Source organism: Fukomys damarensis, unplaced genomic scaffold, assembly GCF_012274545.1.
Source record: "Fukomys damarensis isolate Sample0158 unplaced genomic scaffold, DMR_v1.0_HiC HiC_scaffold_11, whole genome shotgun sequence".
NCBI lineage: Eukaryota > Metazoa > Chordata > Mammalia > Rodentia > Bathyergidae > Fukomys > Fukomys damarensis.
Genome location: NW_022900923.1, coordinates 44,602,910 through 44,617,234, shown reverse-complemented (window position 1 = coordinate 44,617,234; position 14,325 = coordinate 44,602,910). Strand labels below are relative to the sequence as shown.

The 14,325-nt window shown below is 49.4% G+C and overlaps 1 protein-coding gene across 2 annotated transcripts in view; it reads right to left on the bottom strand.

Annotated features, from left to right (window-relative positions):
• The window catches only part of Rassf5 (Ras association domain family member 5), a 70,016-nt gene that overhangs the window by 22,990 nt on the left and 32,701 nt on the right, over window positions 1–14,325 (bottom strand). Inside the window, exon 1 of one of the 2 annotated variants that reach the window (XM_010613116.3) lies at window positions 7,343–7,595. The exons of the other annotated variant lie outside the window; for it this stretch is intronic. Within the exon in view, the coding sequence (XP_010611418.1) occupies window positions 7,343–7,489 (147 nt within the window). The 5' untranslated portion in view covers window positions 7,490–7,595. Of the gene's footprint in view, window positions 1–7,342; window positions 7,596–14,325 lie in introns of those variants that run through there. 2 annotated transcript variants of the gene reach the window in all.

The window sequence follows — 14,325 nt, the reverse complement described above, 5'->3', positions numbered from 1 at the left end:
AGTCCTCACTCGCATCTGCGGTGTCACCTGCGCCCAGCGTCCCCACACCTCCCCCGCCCGCGCCTTTCCTGCCCCATGTGCGTACCCCTTAAGCCACTTCCTCTGCAAGGTTCCGCAAAGCCGCCTGCGCCTCCCGCGCCCTGCCCCCCCCCAGAGCACCCCGGACCGGTGGCGCTGCTGGTGCAGGGACGGTGCTGACAGGTGGGTGCCAGAGGGACACTTCCCTCTGTCGCCCAGCGTCCCCACACCTCCCCCGCCCGCGCCTTTCCTGCCCCATGTGCGTACCCCTTAAGCCACTTCCTCTGCAAGGTTCCGCAAAGCCGCCTGCGCCTCCCGCGCCCTGCCCCCCCCCAGAGCACCCCGGACCGGTGGCGCTGCTGGTGCAGGGACGGTGCTGACAGGTGGGTGCCAGAGGGACACTTCCCTCTGTCCTTTCCTAGGAGCGCCATCCTAGGGAGAGCCCTTCCACCTCCCTCCCCTGGGGTGACAGACAGGACGGGAAGGGCCCGCCTCCTCACTCTACCCCTCCTTCCAGCCCACTCCCAGGCCCCATTCTGGGCTGGGGACCCGGGTCTATCAGTGGTTACAGAAGTAACTGGAGAAGGTGAAAATCATGCAAACCACATGCCAGTTTATGCAGGGCCGAGCAAGCCCACCTCCCAGAAGCCCCGGCACTCAGAAAGACACCACCCAGGCCACCTGTGCTTCCTCCTGACGGTCTACTGCCATTCCTGTCTTCGAGGGTGGCTCACCTCTCTTTCGCAGGGACCGGGTGGACTAACTGAAGGAACAATTTCACTGTCCAGGGCTGAATCCTTCAAAGCAATTAGGACAACACCCCCGACCAGCTGGTACAGGAACAGTTAGTTACTCCCAGCACTGCTGGAACACTACTGTTTACACGCAGCCTGTCATTTGATGTTCCCAGCACCATTAGACCGAGACTACGATTTCCATTCTATGGACGAGAACACCAAGGCCAAGTCACACATGTGTGCTGGATGGAACTTGGCTCTGTGTGGCTCCAGGGTCTCCACGCTCTCGGTCCCTGTGATGTCTGTCAGTTAACAGATTTTCCATGGGCGCTTTGCTGTCTTGAAACAGTGAGGCCTGGAGTCCCAAGAAGAGGGGGCCTGACTGCTAGGGGCGCCATACCCATGCAGCCCAAGGGCCTGTGGACCCGGGAGTGGCCTGGCATGTGGCCAAGGAAGCACTCAGGGCTCCCTCCTCCTATGTGGCTGTTTCTGCAGTTCTGAAATAACCCAGTGTTGGAGGGGCACAGGCGGGGCAGGGCTGCACTCAGCTGCCCACCCCACCTTAAACTCGAGTTACCTTTGTAAGGAACCTTCTCCCTCCCCTACCTTAACTGAATCTCTGTACTCGGGAGAGTTTCAAACTGCAGCCCAATTTAGCCCCGCCTCCCACACAGCCACTTTCCCAGAAGCTGGAGAATGCCCAGCAGGCACGAAGCCAAGGTAGCGGAGAGGCGATGCCCCTAGCCAGCCACCCTCTGCCCAGGAGAGCTGTTGATACCAGCAGCTGCCTCCCCTGGTGAGAAATAACTGCAGGTAGACAGTGGGGTCAGGGTTGGGGCTAATGGGGAGTTCACAGGGCAAGATGACACACAGAGGTCCGTTCTGCTCTGTCTGAAGCAATCTTTTCTTCAAAGGGGTATTGTAGAGGCCATTTCAGGAGGGTTTCCCAGACAGTGATTTGGGCCAAGGAGCTGGTATCACCCTCTGAACAACATCACGCCTGCAGACAGGGGGCGCTGCATGCACCCGGGCATGGTCACAGCCCACTCGCCTTGGCAGCCAGCAAAAAGCAGACTGTTCTCTAGAACAACAGAGCCTCCTTGCTCAGTGGGAATCCAATACTTAATACAAAAGCAGCCCCAGATTCTCTGTGGCCACAGTGTATTCTGCATCACATGGGGAGCCCTGCAATACAACCACAGTGCGACGCATTCACAACATGCACTCTGAGACACGGCTAATGATGCCCTCTTTGAACACCAAGCCAAAGACCTCCAGGAGCCAGCATGATCTGTCCCTGTGCGCAGCATGCCAGCTGCCGTCCTGGTGGGGACCAGGTCTCAGGGACGCTGTGTTCTCCTAAGCTGCCATTCCAAACACCAAAAAACCTGATACCTCAATCGGGCTTTTCAGAGCCCTTGTAACACCCAGTGCTTCATTTAGGCCACTCTGTAACCTGGGAGCAGGTGTCATGCTCCTTTCACAGATGAAGAAACTGAGCTGAGCAATTGTTACATCCCAGTCCATTACTTCCAAAACCTGTTGGCTTCTCATTAATGTCTCTTTCCCTACAACACCCCCATCAGGGAACCCAGGCTGGGAAGTCAGTAAAAGAGAGAGAGACACTGTGCTAACAGGGGCCAAAGGATGAAAAGGAATCTATGAAGATCATACACAGCCTAAGCAGTCGGCCAGTATCCAGAAGGAAAACCCCAGACTGAAGCCTTGAGGCTGCAAAGGGAGGGACCCGGGCTCTGAGTGCCTAATGATGCCAGTGGAAGCGCCCCCCCAGCCAATGGCAGTGATGTTGACTAGCCAGGCAAGGTGCTGGGATGGATGAGCCAGAGCCTCGACCCACAAGACCTGGAGGAGGGCGAGGGGCTGTTCTTATCCAGGGTCCCAGGAAGAGAGGCTGGGCCTGAGCACCCACTGCACATGGAGCCTTGGATCCTCAGCATCCTGCTGAGGGTCACAGAGTGCCGGTGCTATGACAACGGGGCCACTTTTCTGACTCAGAGTGCCAGTTGGTGGAAGATGTTATTGTAAGTGTTCTTCCTTTCCCAAATGCAGTCCTGACACAGAGCAACATGCACCCCGTGGCTCTGTATGTTCCGGAAAAACTGTGACTGAAATTCAGGAGCTGGCACTCTAGTCCCAGCCTGGTTCTGCCGGAGGTGGCATCTTGGGCTGCCATGGGCCTCAGGTTTCCTCACCTGCCTGTCCAAGGGGCATGGGTGATGATCAGATCAGAGACTGAACACCCCACCCACACATGCAGAGGCTCAAAACAGGGCCGAGGCACCATCCCGCCCCAAAACACATTTTTAAACTCTTAGCAGCTAATGGTACTATTAACTCGATATTCATCATCTCATTTTGGTCCTACAACAAACCCAGTGCAGCCACCGTCTCTGAGTCACAGAAAGGAAAGGGGGACCCGGCAGGCTGAATATCTTCCACACAGTCACACTCACTAGTTAACAAGAGAACTGAAGCAGCCCAACCATCAAAGAAAAGCCCAGGTCCTGATGGATTCACTGCTGAATTTTACAAGATATTTAGAGAAGAACTACTGCCATTACTCTTCAAACTTTTCAATGAAATCGAAAGGGAAGCTATACTTCCAAATTCATTCCTGGAAGCAAGTATCACTTTGATTCCCAAACCAGGGAAAGATGCAACTAAAAAGGAGAACTACAGACCAATCTCCTTAATGAGTATAGATGCAAAAATCCTTAATAAGATACTAGCAAACAGAATACAGAGGGTTATTAAGAAGATCATCCATCCTGACCAAGTCGGATTTATTCCAGAGATGCAAGGGTGGTTCAACATACGAAAGTCAATAAATGTAATACATTATATTAACAAAGTCAAGGACAAAAACCATATGATCCTCTCAATAGATGCAGAAAAAGCATTTGATAAAATTCAACACCCATTCATGATAAAAACCCTGCAAAAAATTGGAATAGATGGTCTATACCTCAATTTAATAAAGGCTATTTATGAAAAACCATCAGCCAACATCATATTGAATGGCCAAAAACTAAAAACCTTCATGTTAAAATCAGGAACAAGACAAGGATGCCCACTATCGCCACTTCTCTTCAATATAGTTCTGGAAACATTAGCCACAGCAATTAGACAAGAGAAAGAAATTAAAGCAATAAAGATAGGAAAGGAAGAAGTTAAACTATCATTATTTGCTGATGATATGATACTCTACATTGAAGATCCAAAAAACTCCACCAAAAAACTTCTAGACTTAATTGACAGATTCAGTAAAGTATCTGGATACAAGGTGAATACCCAAAAATCAATAGCCTTTCTATACACAAATAACAGACAGACAGAAAGAGAAATAAGGGAAAAAATTCCTTTTACAATAGCATCCAAAAAAATGAAGTATCTAGGAATCAATCTAACAAAAGAAACAAAAGATCTCTACACTGAAAACTACAGCACTCTGAAAAAAGAAATCGAAGAGGATATAAAAAAATGGAAAGATATCCCCTGCTCCTGGGTAGGAAGAATCAACATAGTGAAAATGGCCATACTACCGAAACTGCTATATACATTCAATGCAATGCCAATTGAAATTCCAACACTATATTTCACAGAACTAGAAAAAAGAATCCAAAAATTCATTTGGAACCACAAGAGACCTAGAATAGCAAAAGCCATTATAGGCAACAGTCACATGGCACCAGGTGTAACAATTCCCAATTTGAAACTATACTACAAAGCCACTGTGATAAAATCAGCATGGTACTGGCAAAGAAATAGGCCTGAGGATCAATGGAACAGACTGGAAGACACAAAAACAAATGCAGATGTACTCAGCTACCTCATCTTCGACAAAGGAGCTCACCATCCTCAGTGGAGGAAAGATAGCCTCTTTAATAAATGGTGTTGGAAAAACTGGATATCAACCTGTCACAGATTAAAATTAGACCCTTATCTTTCGCCATGCACTAAATTAAAATCCAAATGGATTAAAGATCTAAATATTAAAACAGAAACATTAAACTTGCTGGAAAGTAAGTTAGGCAGAACTCTGGAAGACATTGGTATAGGAAAAGACTTTATGAACAAATCCTCAGTAGCACGGGAACTAGCAGAAAGAATCAACAACTGGGATCTCATCTTACTAAAAAGCTTCTGTACTTCAAAAGAAACCATTAGCAGAACTAAGAGACAATCTACAATGTGGGAAAAAATTTTTACCAGCTGTACCTCAGACAAAGGACTATTATCAAGGATATATAAAGAACTCAAAACAATCAGTCCCCCCAAATATAAAGACCCGATCCAAAAATGGGCATCCGAAATGAACAGACATTTCTCATACAAAGAAGTGAAAGCAGCAAGAAAATATATGAAAAAATGTTCCACATCACTGGTCATTCGAGAGATGCAGATGAAAACAACACTGAGATTCCACCTCACCCCACAAAGAATGGCTGCTATCAAGAAATCACACAATAACAAATGTTGGCGGGGTTGTGGGGAGAAAGGAACCCTCCTCCATTGTTGGTGGGAGTGCAGACTAGTGCAACCACTATGGAAATCAATATGGAGATACCTCAAAGAGCTTGGACTGGAGGTTCCATTTGACCCAGCCATCCCTCTGTTGGGTATCTTTCCAAGAGAACTAAAAGAATCATATCACAGAGAAGTATGTGCACCCATGTTTATAGCGGCACAGTTTGTAATAGCTAAATCTTGGAAACAACCTATTTGCCCATCCGTTGGAAACTGGATAAAGAAGTTGTGGTTTTTCTATAAAATGGAATATTACTCAGCCATAAAGAGCGAGAGAATAGATTCATTCATAGGAAAATGGATACATATTGAAGATATACTCCTAAGTGAAATAAATAAGTCACACATGTGTAAATACTGAATAGTTTCTCTGGTGTGAATAATCTGTAATAATACATAAGATCCTAATAAGATTACTGGCATTTTGAAAAGGGAAGAAAGGAGATAAGGTGTAGGGAAGGTGGGATGATTTTTAAGGGAGGGCAGGGGTAAGGGGAAAAAATGAGAACCAAGGCCTGTCATGTAGAGGTACAAGATCCCAACAATGAATGTAACTGTACTGTATCCCTAAAATGTACCAATAAACTCAATTAAAGAACTGAAGTAGCCCGGCTGCTCTGTCTCTGCAGACCCCAAGCCCTTGAACTCCATGCTGTGCAGCCTTGGGGTGAGCCTGGACCACTGTCATAGGAACCACACCCCTGGCACTGGCCCATCTCAAACACAGCAGAACCACTTTCCCAGCCTGCCTGTGCTGTCTTCCTCTTGTCCCATGGGAGCCCCTCTTTCCCTGTGCACCCCCAATCTCCCCAGGGGTCAGTCCCATCCCTGCCAATGGTTCCACCTGACAGGCCAAGGCAGGAGCCTGCAGCAGCTCCCCAAGAAGCACCCAGCCCGGCACGCGGAAGCTTCACTCTCCGGAGTTCCAGACGGCTCACCGTTCCCTCCTCCCCCACCCCCACTCTTCTCCTTTCTTTTCCTTTTTTTTCTTTTTGAACCCAGGGCCTCAGCTCTGAGCTCCATCCTAAAGCCTTTTCTGCGTTTCATTTTTTACTGTGAAGTTGCACAGTTGGGCTTAAAGTTTCGATGCTCCTGCCTCAGCCTCCCAGAGTGCTGGGATTACGGGCACGCGGCAGAGTGTCCGGCGTATTTCCTGTCTTAATGAGAGACATTTACCTAGATTACTGCAAAGCCTTCCAGGAGCTCCCCTCTCTGCCTCCACCATACTCCTCCTCCCACACTGTCGAAGTTACCCTTCTACACCGAGGCCTGACCACAGCTGCCCCCTACGGTAAAGCTCCTGTTCAGGTTTCAGCTCCGAATTATCAAAAAATTACAATGCTCTGCTTTCATTCATGCATCTAACAAGACTCACCCAGCCCCTTTCACCTGCAGGCACCACTTGACTGGCGCTCAACTTAGCACGATTCAGCTGTCACCTTCTCACGCGGTTCACAGAGAATGGCATGAGATAGGAAGCTGCTGGAGCCCGAGCCCCCACATCACCGCCTCCCTCAACACCGGCACCCCTGCGAGAAGGTATTTCACAGATGAGTAACTTAAGGCTCACAGGGGTTCATGTGCCCGACAAGTAAGTGCTAGCATCAGATTTCAGTCGCAGAGCCCTTGGATTCAGCTTTACAATTGTTTTCCCTCCAGGACCACACTGCAGTCACAGCCCGAGTGGGTCATTTGAGGACCTTCCCCATGTGGGCCAAGCCACGAGGCAGCACCCTTCAATAGCTGCTTGAAATTCAACTGGGACTGGCAGAAGCCACCCTGCCCTTGTACAGATTTGTCCTTGCCGTTTTCTGCTTACAAAAATCCTCCTCCTAGGCCAGGGATTTAGCTCAGAGGTGCCGCACCTGCCTGGCAGGCACAAGGTCCTGAGTTCAATCCCCCCTAAAAAAAAAAAAAAAAATCCTCCTCCCCCAACCTCCTCCTTTCCTGACGAGTTCCCCTGCCAGGGCCACACCTTTTCTGGGGGAGCACCCTCCCAAAGATGTCCTATCTGGGTTGAATCTCAGGATGCCACCCACCTCCCCTGGAGTGGCACAAAATGGCCACGTACAGCAGACAGCTCGGTTCCTCTGTGGTGACTTCCTGTCCTGAGGTGAGCGGCTGCATACTGTGGAGGTTAGACTCATACAACAGTCACTTCCTTGGGGGTGCGGCCCACACCTCATCTCTTTGCTTGGCTGCCAGGCTAACCGCTCTGCAGAGGCCGAGGCCCTGAAGAGCTCATGTTGCAGCGGGAGTCAGGCCAGCGATTCTGTCCCTCACTGTCCTCCAGTGACACTTGAGCACGACAGAGGGGGTTTCCCTCTAACCTTTCTGTCATGGTCCTCAAGGCAGCATCCAGGACAGCTCGGTCACCACTGCTGCAGAGCCGCCCTCAGGAAGGAAGGCCCTGTCGCCATCCACCTCAGAACCAGGGCTGACCTGGCCACCTGCCCAGCTCCCACGGGTGTGGAGAGCACAGAGGTGCAGCTTCAGGACTTCTGGAGAATGGGTCCTGGCGCTCCGCCCCTCCCTGGAGCCAGACTGCAGGTGCCTCCTTGCTGGTCAGTCCTGCTGCGAGGGAGGCCGTCTGAGGGACAGTGAATCACTGGCAGCAGCTCTCCTGCCTTCCCATGCGGCAGGGAATCTGTGAAGAGCGTGGGACAGGCTCGCCCAGATGTAGTCAGAGTGGGTGGGGAGAGCGGGGAACTGGCTCCTCCCATTAGCGCACTTGGGAGGACTTTCCAGAACAGCTTCCAAAAGTGGCAAGAAAGACAGGATGGTGTATGTGAAGTAAGAGGGAGTATCTGCGGGAGGGGAACGGCAATGTGGCTTTCACTAGAATACACTGTAACGTTCACTTTCTACGCTCACAACTGGCATTCTCGGGGGGGCAAGATGCTTGAGTGCCATCCGCGGGGAGCAAGGCTCAGAGAAACACCACGGGGGTCCTCAGGCACTTTGCCTGCTGGCACCGTGTGACTTCTGGCTCATGACTAAAGTCAAAATAACCACGAAAGGCAAATGTTTTAATCGATTCAGGACATCAAGGCAGCCACAACAGCACAATTAAAGATGCTCACAAAAAAGAAAAAAAAAAAAAAAAACTTTTTGAAAAAATAAGCCCCAAACTTTCCTGACCTGGATAAAAATTGTAAACTCGCAAATCCAAGAAATGCAGTGAATCCCAAGGACAAGAAACATAAACTTCAGCAAGGCACATCATAATTAAAATGTTCAAAACCAGTGATAAAAAGACATCTTAAAAACAGCTAAAGAAGGAGATATGCCAAAGAACAGAGAGAAATACAACAGATTTATTGCTGAAAACAATGCAAGTATGAAAATAATGAAGCACACTTTTAAAGCCGTGAACAAAAAATAATTTTTTTAAACCCAAACCTGTCAACCCAGAAATTTCTACCCAGTAAAATTCTTTCACAAAGATGGAAATAAAGGCTTTTTTTGGACAGGAAAATCTCACAGAATGCATTATGAGCATCCCCACAATAATAGATATGTCAAAGAAAGTCCTTCCTACAGAGGAGCATTTGACATCTCTGTGGAAACCTAGATTGACCCAAAGTGTGGGAAAAGTACCAGAAATGGTAACCACATAGACAAATATATAGTTTCTTTTTGTTATTTAAATCTAAATGTAATTGGCCACTTAAATAAAATGGTAGAAATGTAATATGGGGCTTGTAACATATAAAGAGGGGAAATAGAGTACATTTCATATACCGTAAGATTTTTATATTATACATGAAGTGGTATAATATCACTTGACAGGTAGACTGAGATAAACTAAATATGTGTACCATAAACCCTAGGGTGACCAACCATTAAAACAACATAACAAAGGGCTAAATCCTGTGGGCTAAAAGTAAGAGAGAATAGAATCATAAAATATACTCTGTTAATCAAAAAGGGGGACAAAACAGGGAAAAGAAAAAGGGAAGAGCAAATGGAATATAAAAATATATTTGTCAAAGACAGATTTAGAAACTAACTCCATCAATAATCACATTAAATATATTTGGCTAAATACTTTAATTCAATGGTACAGATTATCAGATTGGATTTTAAAAAACAAACAAGATGCAATTCTTGGCTGCTTACAAGACACAACCTTGAAAAACAACCATGTACCACACGAAGTTCCCGTCAACAGTAAGCCCCATGTCTGGTAGGGTCCTGTAAGACCACAATGGAGCCAGAAGTTCCCACCACCTGGTACATCTTCTGTACTTTCCCTATGTTTAGATATTCAGATACTTTTACTGCATCACCGCTGCCCACTTATTCAGCAGGGCCACATGCTGGTCAGCTTGTCGCCCAGAAGCAGTAGGCATAGACCAGGGGTGCCGGTGGCACCTGCAAGGTCCCATGAGCGCACTCTGACACTTGCCCAAGTGACAAGAGAGATCAGGGACACGTCTCGGAGCAGGCCCCACCATCAAGCAGTGCCCAACGTATTAAGACCCAAAGAGCCTGAAGATAACGGAAAGAGGAAAGAAATACCACGCTGACCATAGTCAAAACAAAGCTGTGCAGTTATATTAATGTCAAAGTAGAGTTCAGATCAAAGAATGTTACCGAGGATGAAGGTGCACTGATGATAAATTAACCAAGAGGACATATTAATCCTAAAAGTTTATGCACCCTATAATGGAACTCAAAACACAAGAATGTAGATCTGTGAGGAGAAATCCGCAAATCCACAGCGAGTGTTGACATTTCTACATTGTTCTCTCAATAAACAAAACGAGTAGAACGTGGGCACCGTGTACTTCAGCAAAGGCCGGCTGCTGTTGTCACTTGTTACAATTCCCAGTGATAAACATCTTTCGGAAGAGATTCAGGGCCCTGCACTTCCCTGGAGGTGTGCGGGTGTCTGTCTACTGGGGGACTTTGTCAGAGCCCCTGGCCTCTAGGTGGGACACCCAACCCTGAGCTCTTCCCCTTCCTGCTCCTGGGCTCCCCCGTGTGGTGACCCTGGGTTCAACACTGGCAGTCCGGCAGAGGACTGGGGCAGCACCTCCTCTTCCAAAGGGCCTGGAAGGGCAGAGCCCTGGGTAAGGGACACAGTGGTGAATGCAGGAGGGAGGGTGGGGCTGGAGCCAAGATACTCTGCACTCCCAACAAGCAGAGTCACCTGTGCTGCTGAGGGCAGGGGCATTCCGGGGGGGGCCTGCTCAGGAATGACTGGTCAGGGGTATATGTGTGAGTGATCGGGCCAGGCTGACCCCCCTGGAGTTCTGAGAGCTCCTGTCCCTCAGGCAGGGTGGGGACAGGCCATCTGCAGACTGGAGCAAAGACTTGGGCCTCCATGTTAGAGGAGAAAACTGTAGGCTATGGAGCAAAAAGCAGCACCCAAGCCACAAGTCACAGGGGCCTGGCTTCCTATCCAGGATGACATTTCAACTTTCCAGTACTCAGAGAGCTGGCAGAACCGGACCATGGAGGATTTTGCACACTAATCTGGATTTAGACTCATTCTGAGGGCAGCAGGAAGCCACTGAGGGTTTTTATGGCCCTGGGTTGTCACCCCAGGACACTTGCCCCATGGCTACATACCTCCTCGTGGGGCCGCCTAACCAGCCTGGGGACGGTCCCATTTCTCAGAGGAGACACCTGAGGCCCAGAGGAGCTAGGAGGCTGACGTGGGACCTAGCACAAATCTTTCATCTACACCATCAGGATTAGAACCTAGTTCTTCAGTCAGCCTGGCCAGCTTCTTCCTTTTCCTTAAGACAATCATTACCTTAGACCACATAGCAACATCTCATGGTCAAACAGCAAAAAAGCAAAGAGCAAAAGTTGAAAGTCTCATAATAGCCCTCTCAACTCCACCTCCCGCATGGTGAAATCCCTTCTGACCAGTCTACTGAGCACCTTCCGGGTTCTCACATCGTGTGCTGCACACACGCACATGTACGCACACACACACATGTACACTCACACGTACACGGTATAAATGGCTGGTCCTATACGCGCTGTGGCGTGTCTTGCTTTCACTTTGCACTACTCCCTGCCTGTACCTAAGGACCCATCTCTCCTTTGGAAGGGCACCGTAGTACCAGTTCCCATGGCTGGGATTTCCTTCCCAGCATCCCTAGAGTTCTCTCCATGGCTCCCAAGGGCCCCAGAGCGCCCCCTGGAGCCCAGGCACCAGATGGCCAGACAGCAGCCTCAATACCCTGGAAGGGTTTCAGAATAGGACCTGGCTCAAGTTATTTGTGGAATGAATGAGCATCAGTCTTTAAGACACTTTTTTTTTTAATTATGAGATTAAGTATTAACTCAATGCACATCTGGGAAATAATTCAAAGTACATCAAAGCAGTGATTTAAGGATATTTAAACTTTTCCTTTAACAAAAATCTATTTAACTAAGTGAGTCTACTCAGAGAGAACTGGAGCAAATAACATCACGGGTGGAACACGATTAAGGCCACAGTGCGCAGTGTCTGAGTGTAGCCTGGGAACTGCCGTGGGCCTGACCTGTGAGCTCAGGGGCCTGCAGAGCTGGGTTGGGAGCAGGGAGGTTTCTACTCTGGCTGCAAAGGACTTGAGTAGGAGGGAGTTTGTCCCTTGGAATCTGAGCATTTCATGCCCCAGAATAGTGACACCAAAGGCCAGAGCTGCCAGGGCCCCCCAAGGGGCCAGAGGGTTAGACAGGAGTTAGCAGTGACGTGCAGGTCAGGCACACTTGGTCCTCAGGTCGGCTTCCCCAGAGGCAATGAAAGAACTGGACCAAGGCATCAGAGGTCACTGTGAAGGCACCGAGGAGCCACTGTTGGTTCTCATCACAGGGGTGGGTGACGTGACAAGAGCACTTCCTTTCCCAGTGCTAAGGACTGAAGCCAGAGCCTTGTACATACTAGGTGAGTGCTCTACCACAGAGCTACATCCCCACCCTTCTTATTTTTGAGACAAGGTCTCACTAAGTGGCCTATCTGGTCTCAAACATGTGATCTCAACTCACCCTCCAAAGTAGCTGGGATTATAGGAGTATGCCATCATGCCCAGATGATATGAGCACTGTTTTTGTTTCAGTACTGGAGATTGAATCCCGAGCCTCACTGCATCCCCAGACTGTTTCTATTTTGCTAAGTCACTAAGTTGCCCAGGCTGGACTTGAACTTGTGATCCTCCTGCAGCCACCTCCAAGAGTGCTGTGTTACAGGTATGTGCCACCATGCTCAGCTAAGAGTACTTTTAAAACCACCAAAAACATAAATCCTTTCAGGGCATGCCCCCAAATAAAGGAACTATAGCTGTTTTAGCAATTTGTGTGGTTTTTAACCAACAGTAATGATGTGCTTTAGTAAACAGGCTGAAACAGAACAGCTCTGGGCAGAAAATCGCTTTGGTCACACAGTGGGTGTCGCAGACCTCCGGATCTCCAGGGAGAGCCAGTGACACCACTGGTTTTGTGGTCAGCAGAAGCTCGGCCGCTACCAGCCCCGCAACTCCTGATGCCTGCAGGGCCTGCGAGCTTGTGGCTGGGCTCTGAGCCCTCCCTGCTCCTCCTAGGCCGGTCCCTCTTCTCCCTTTCCCGCTTCGTCCCCTGAAGGAGCAGACAGAACCGTGATTATTGCTTTTAAAAGGCTGAGGCCAGATAGTTATCTACAGGATGACCTCAAACTCATCTGAAAAATGCATGAATGTACCGGAAGGGGATATACTGATGTCAACCAAGGCTGGCTCTGTCTGGATGCAAGAAAATCAATGATTTCCTTTTCCTTAAAAAGCAGAGAAGAAAAAAGCCACCAAGATGAGACTTCCTCTAACAGCCACGCACACACGCACACGCCCCGCAGTAGCTGGGCTCAGACCCCAGGCCTCAGCCTCAATACATCCCCAGGAGGGTAGCAGTAGCAGTACCGAGGCTGGCCCGGCCTGGTGAGGAGCTCAGGGGAAAGCAAGCCCCATCTTGACACTCAACAGAATCACGCCAAGCAGCAATCAGCACCTGTGAGCTTTCCAGCAAAGCAAAGGACTCTGGAGCAGGGCCCAGCTTTGTTGACAGAGGGCCTGGTCCTGCCTGCCCTGCAGGCCGCGCTCGCTTGGTGGGGCCCACCTGGCAGCCGAGCCACCTTGCACCCTGTGTGCAGTGGGCCGGGGAGCGTCCGACGCCACACGGAGCCCTGCGCCTTCTCCAGGCGTCCCCACTTCAGTTACCAGGTGTTTGGAGCTTGCCCCCCCCACCACCACTGCGCAGGACAGGCGGTGGCTCTGCTTCCAAATCCCCCACTCAAGGTTCTTCTCCGCTCAGTCCGACCCCTAAGTTGCTCCACGGGAAGCTTGTCTGCTCTGCACAACTGACGTTTGGGGCCACACCTCCGTGTCGTGGGCGACTGCCGTGCGTGACGCAGGATCTCTGGTCTGCACACCGGGGCCACTAGATCTCTCAAGCTGTGCCAACCACAGATGTCTCTAGACAATGCTGCCCTTTTCTCTAGACAGCTGCCCTTTTTCAGTATTGGGGATTGAACCCGGGGCCTTCACACTAACATCACCAGCTCTTTTTCAGTCTTTATTTTGAGACAAGGTCTCACTAAGTTACTCAGGTTGCCACCCTCTTGCCTCAGCCTCCCAGAGCATCAGGATTACAGACACGAACCACCTCACCTGACTAAGTCACCCTCTTTTGATACCAGCTACTCTAAGGGAAAGAACAGAGACCCAAGAAGGAAATCTAGGAAGCAGGGGTTGGGAAGCTGGCTCTGGAGTACGGGATGGACAGGGTTGAGGGAGGAAGAAAGAATAGAAGAAACTCAGAAGCTCCCAAGAGAATGGACAACTGGGAAAAGAAGAGCTGGAGCTTTCAGGAATGTTGCTCTGCAGGGTGCTATGTAAGCTTCCTCCTCTTTTTTAATAATTATCATGGACCTATTTATTTTTTATTTTTATTCATTTATTTTTGGTACCGGGGATTGAACTCAGGACCTTGCACTTGTGAGACAGGTGGCAGAACCACTGAGCTACATCCCTGGCCCTGCAGCTCCCTCTCC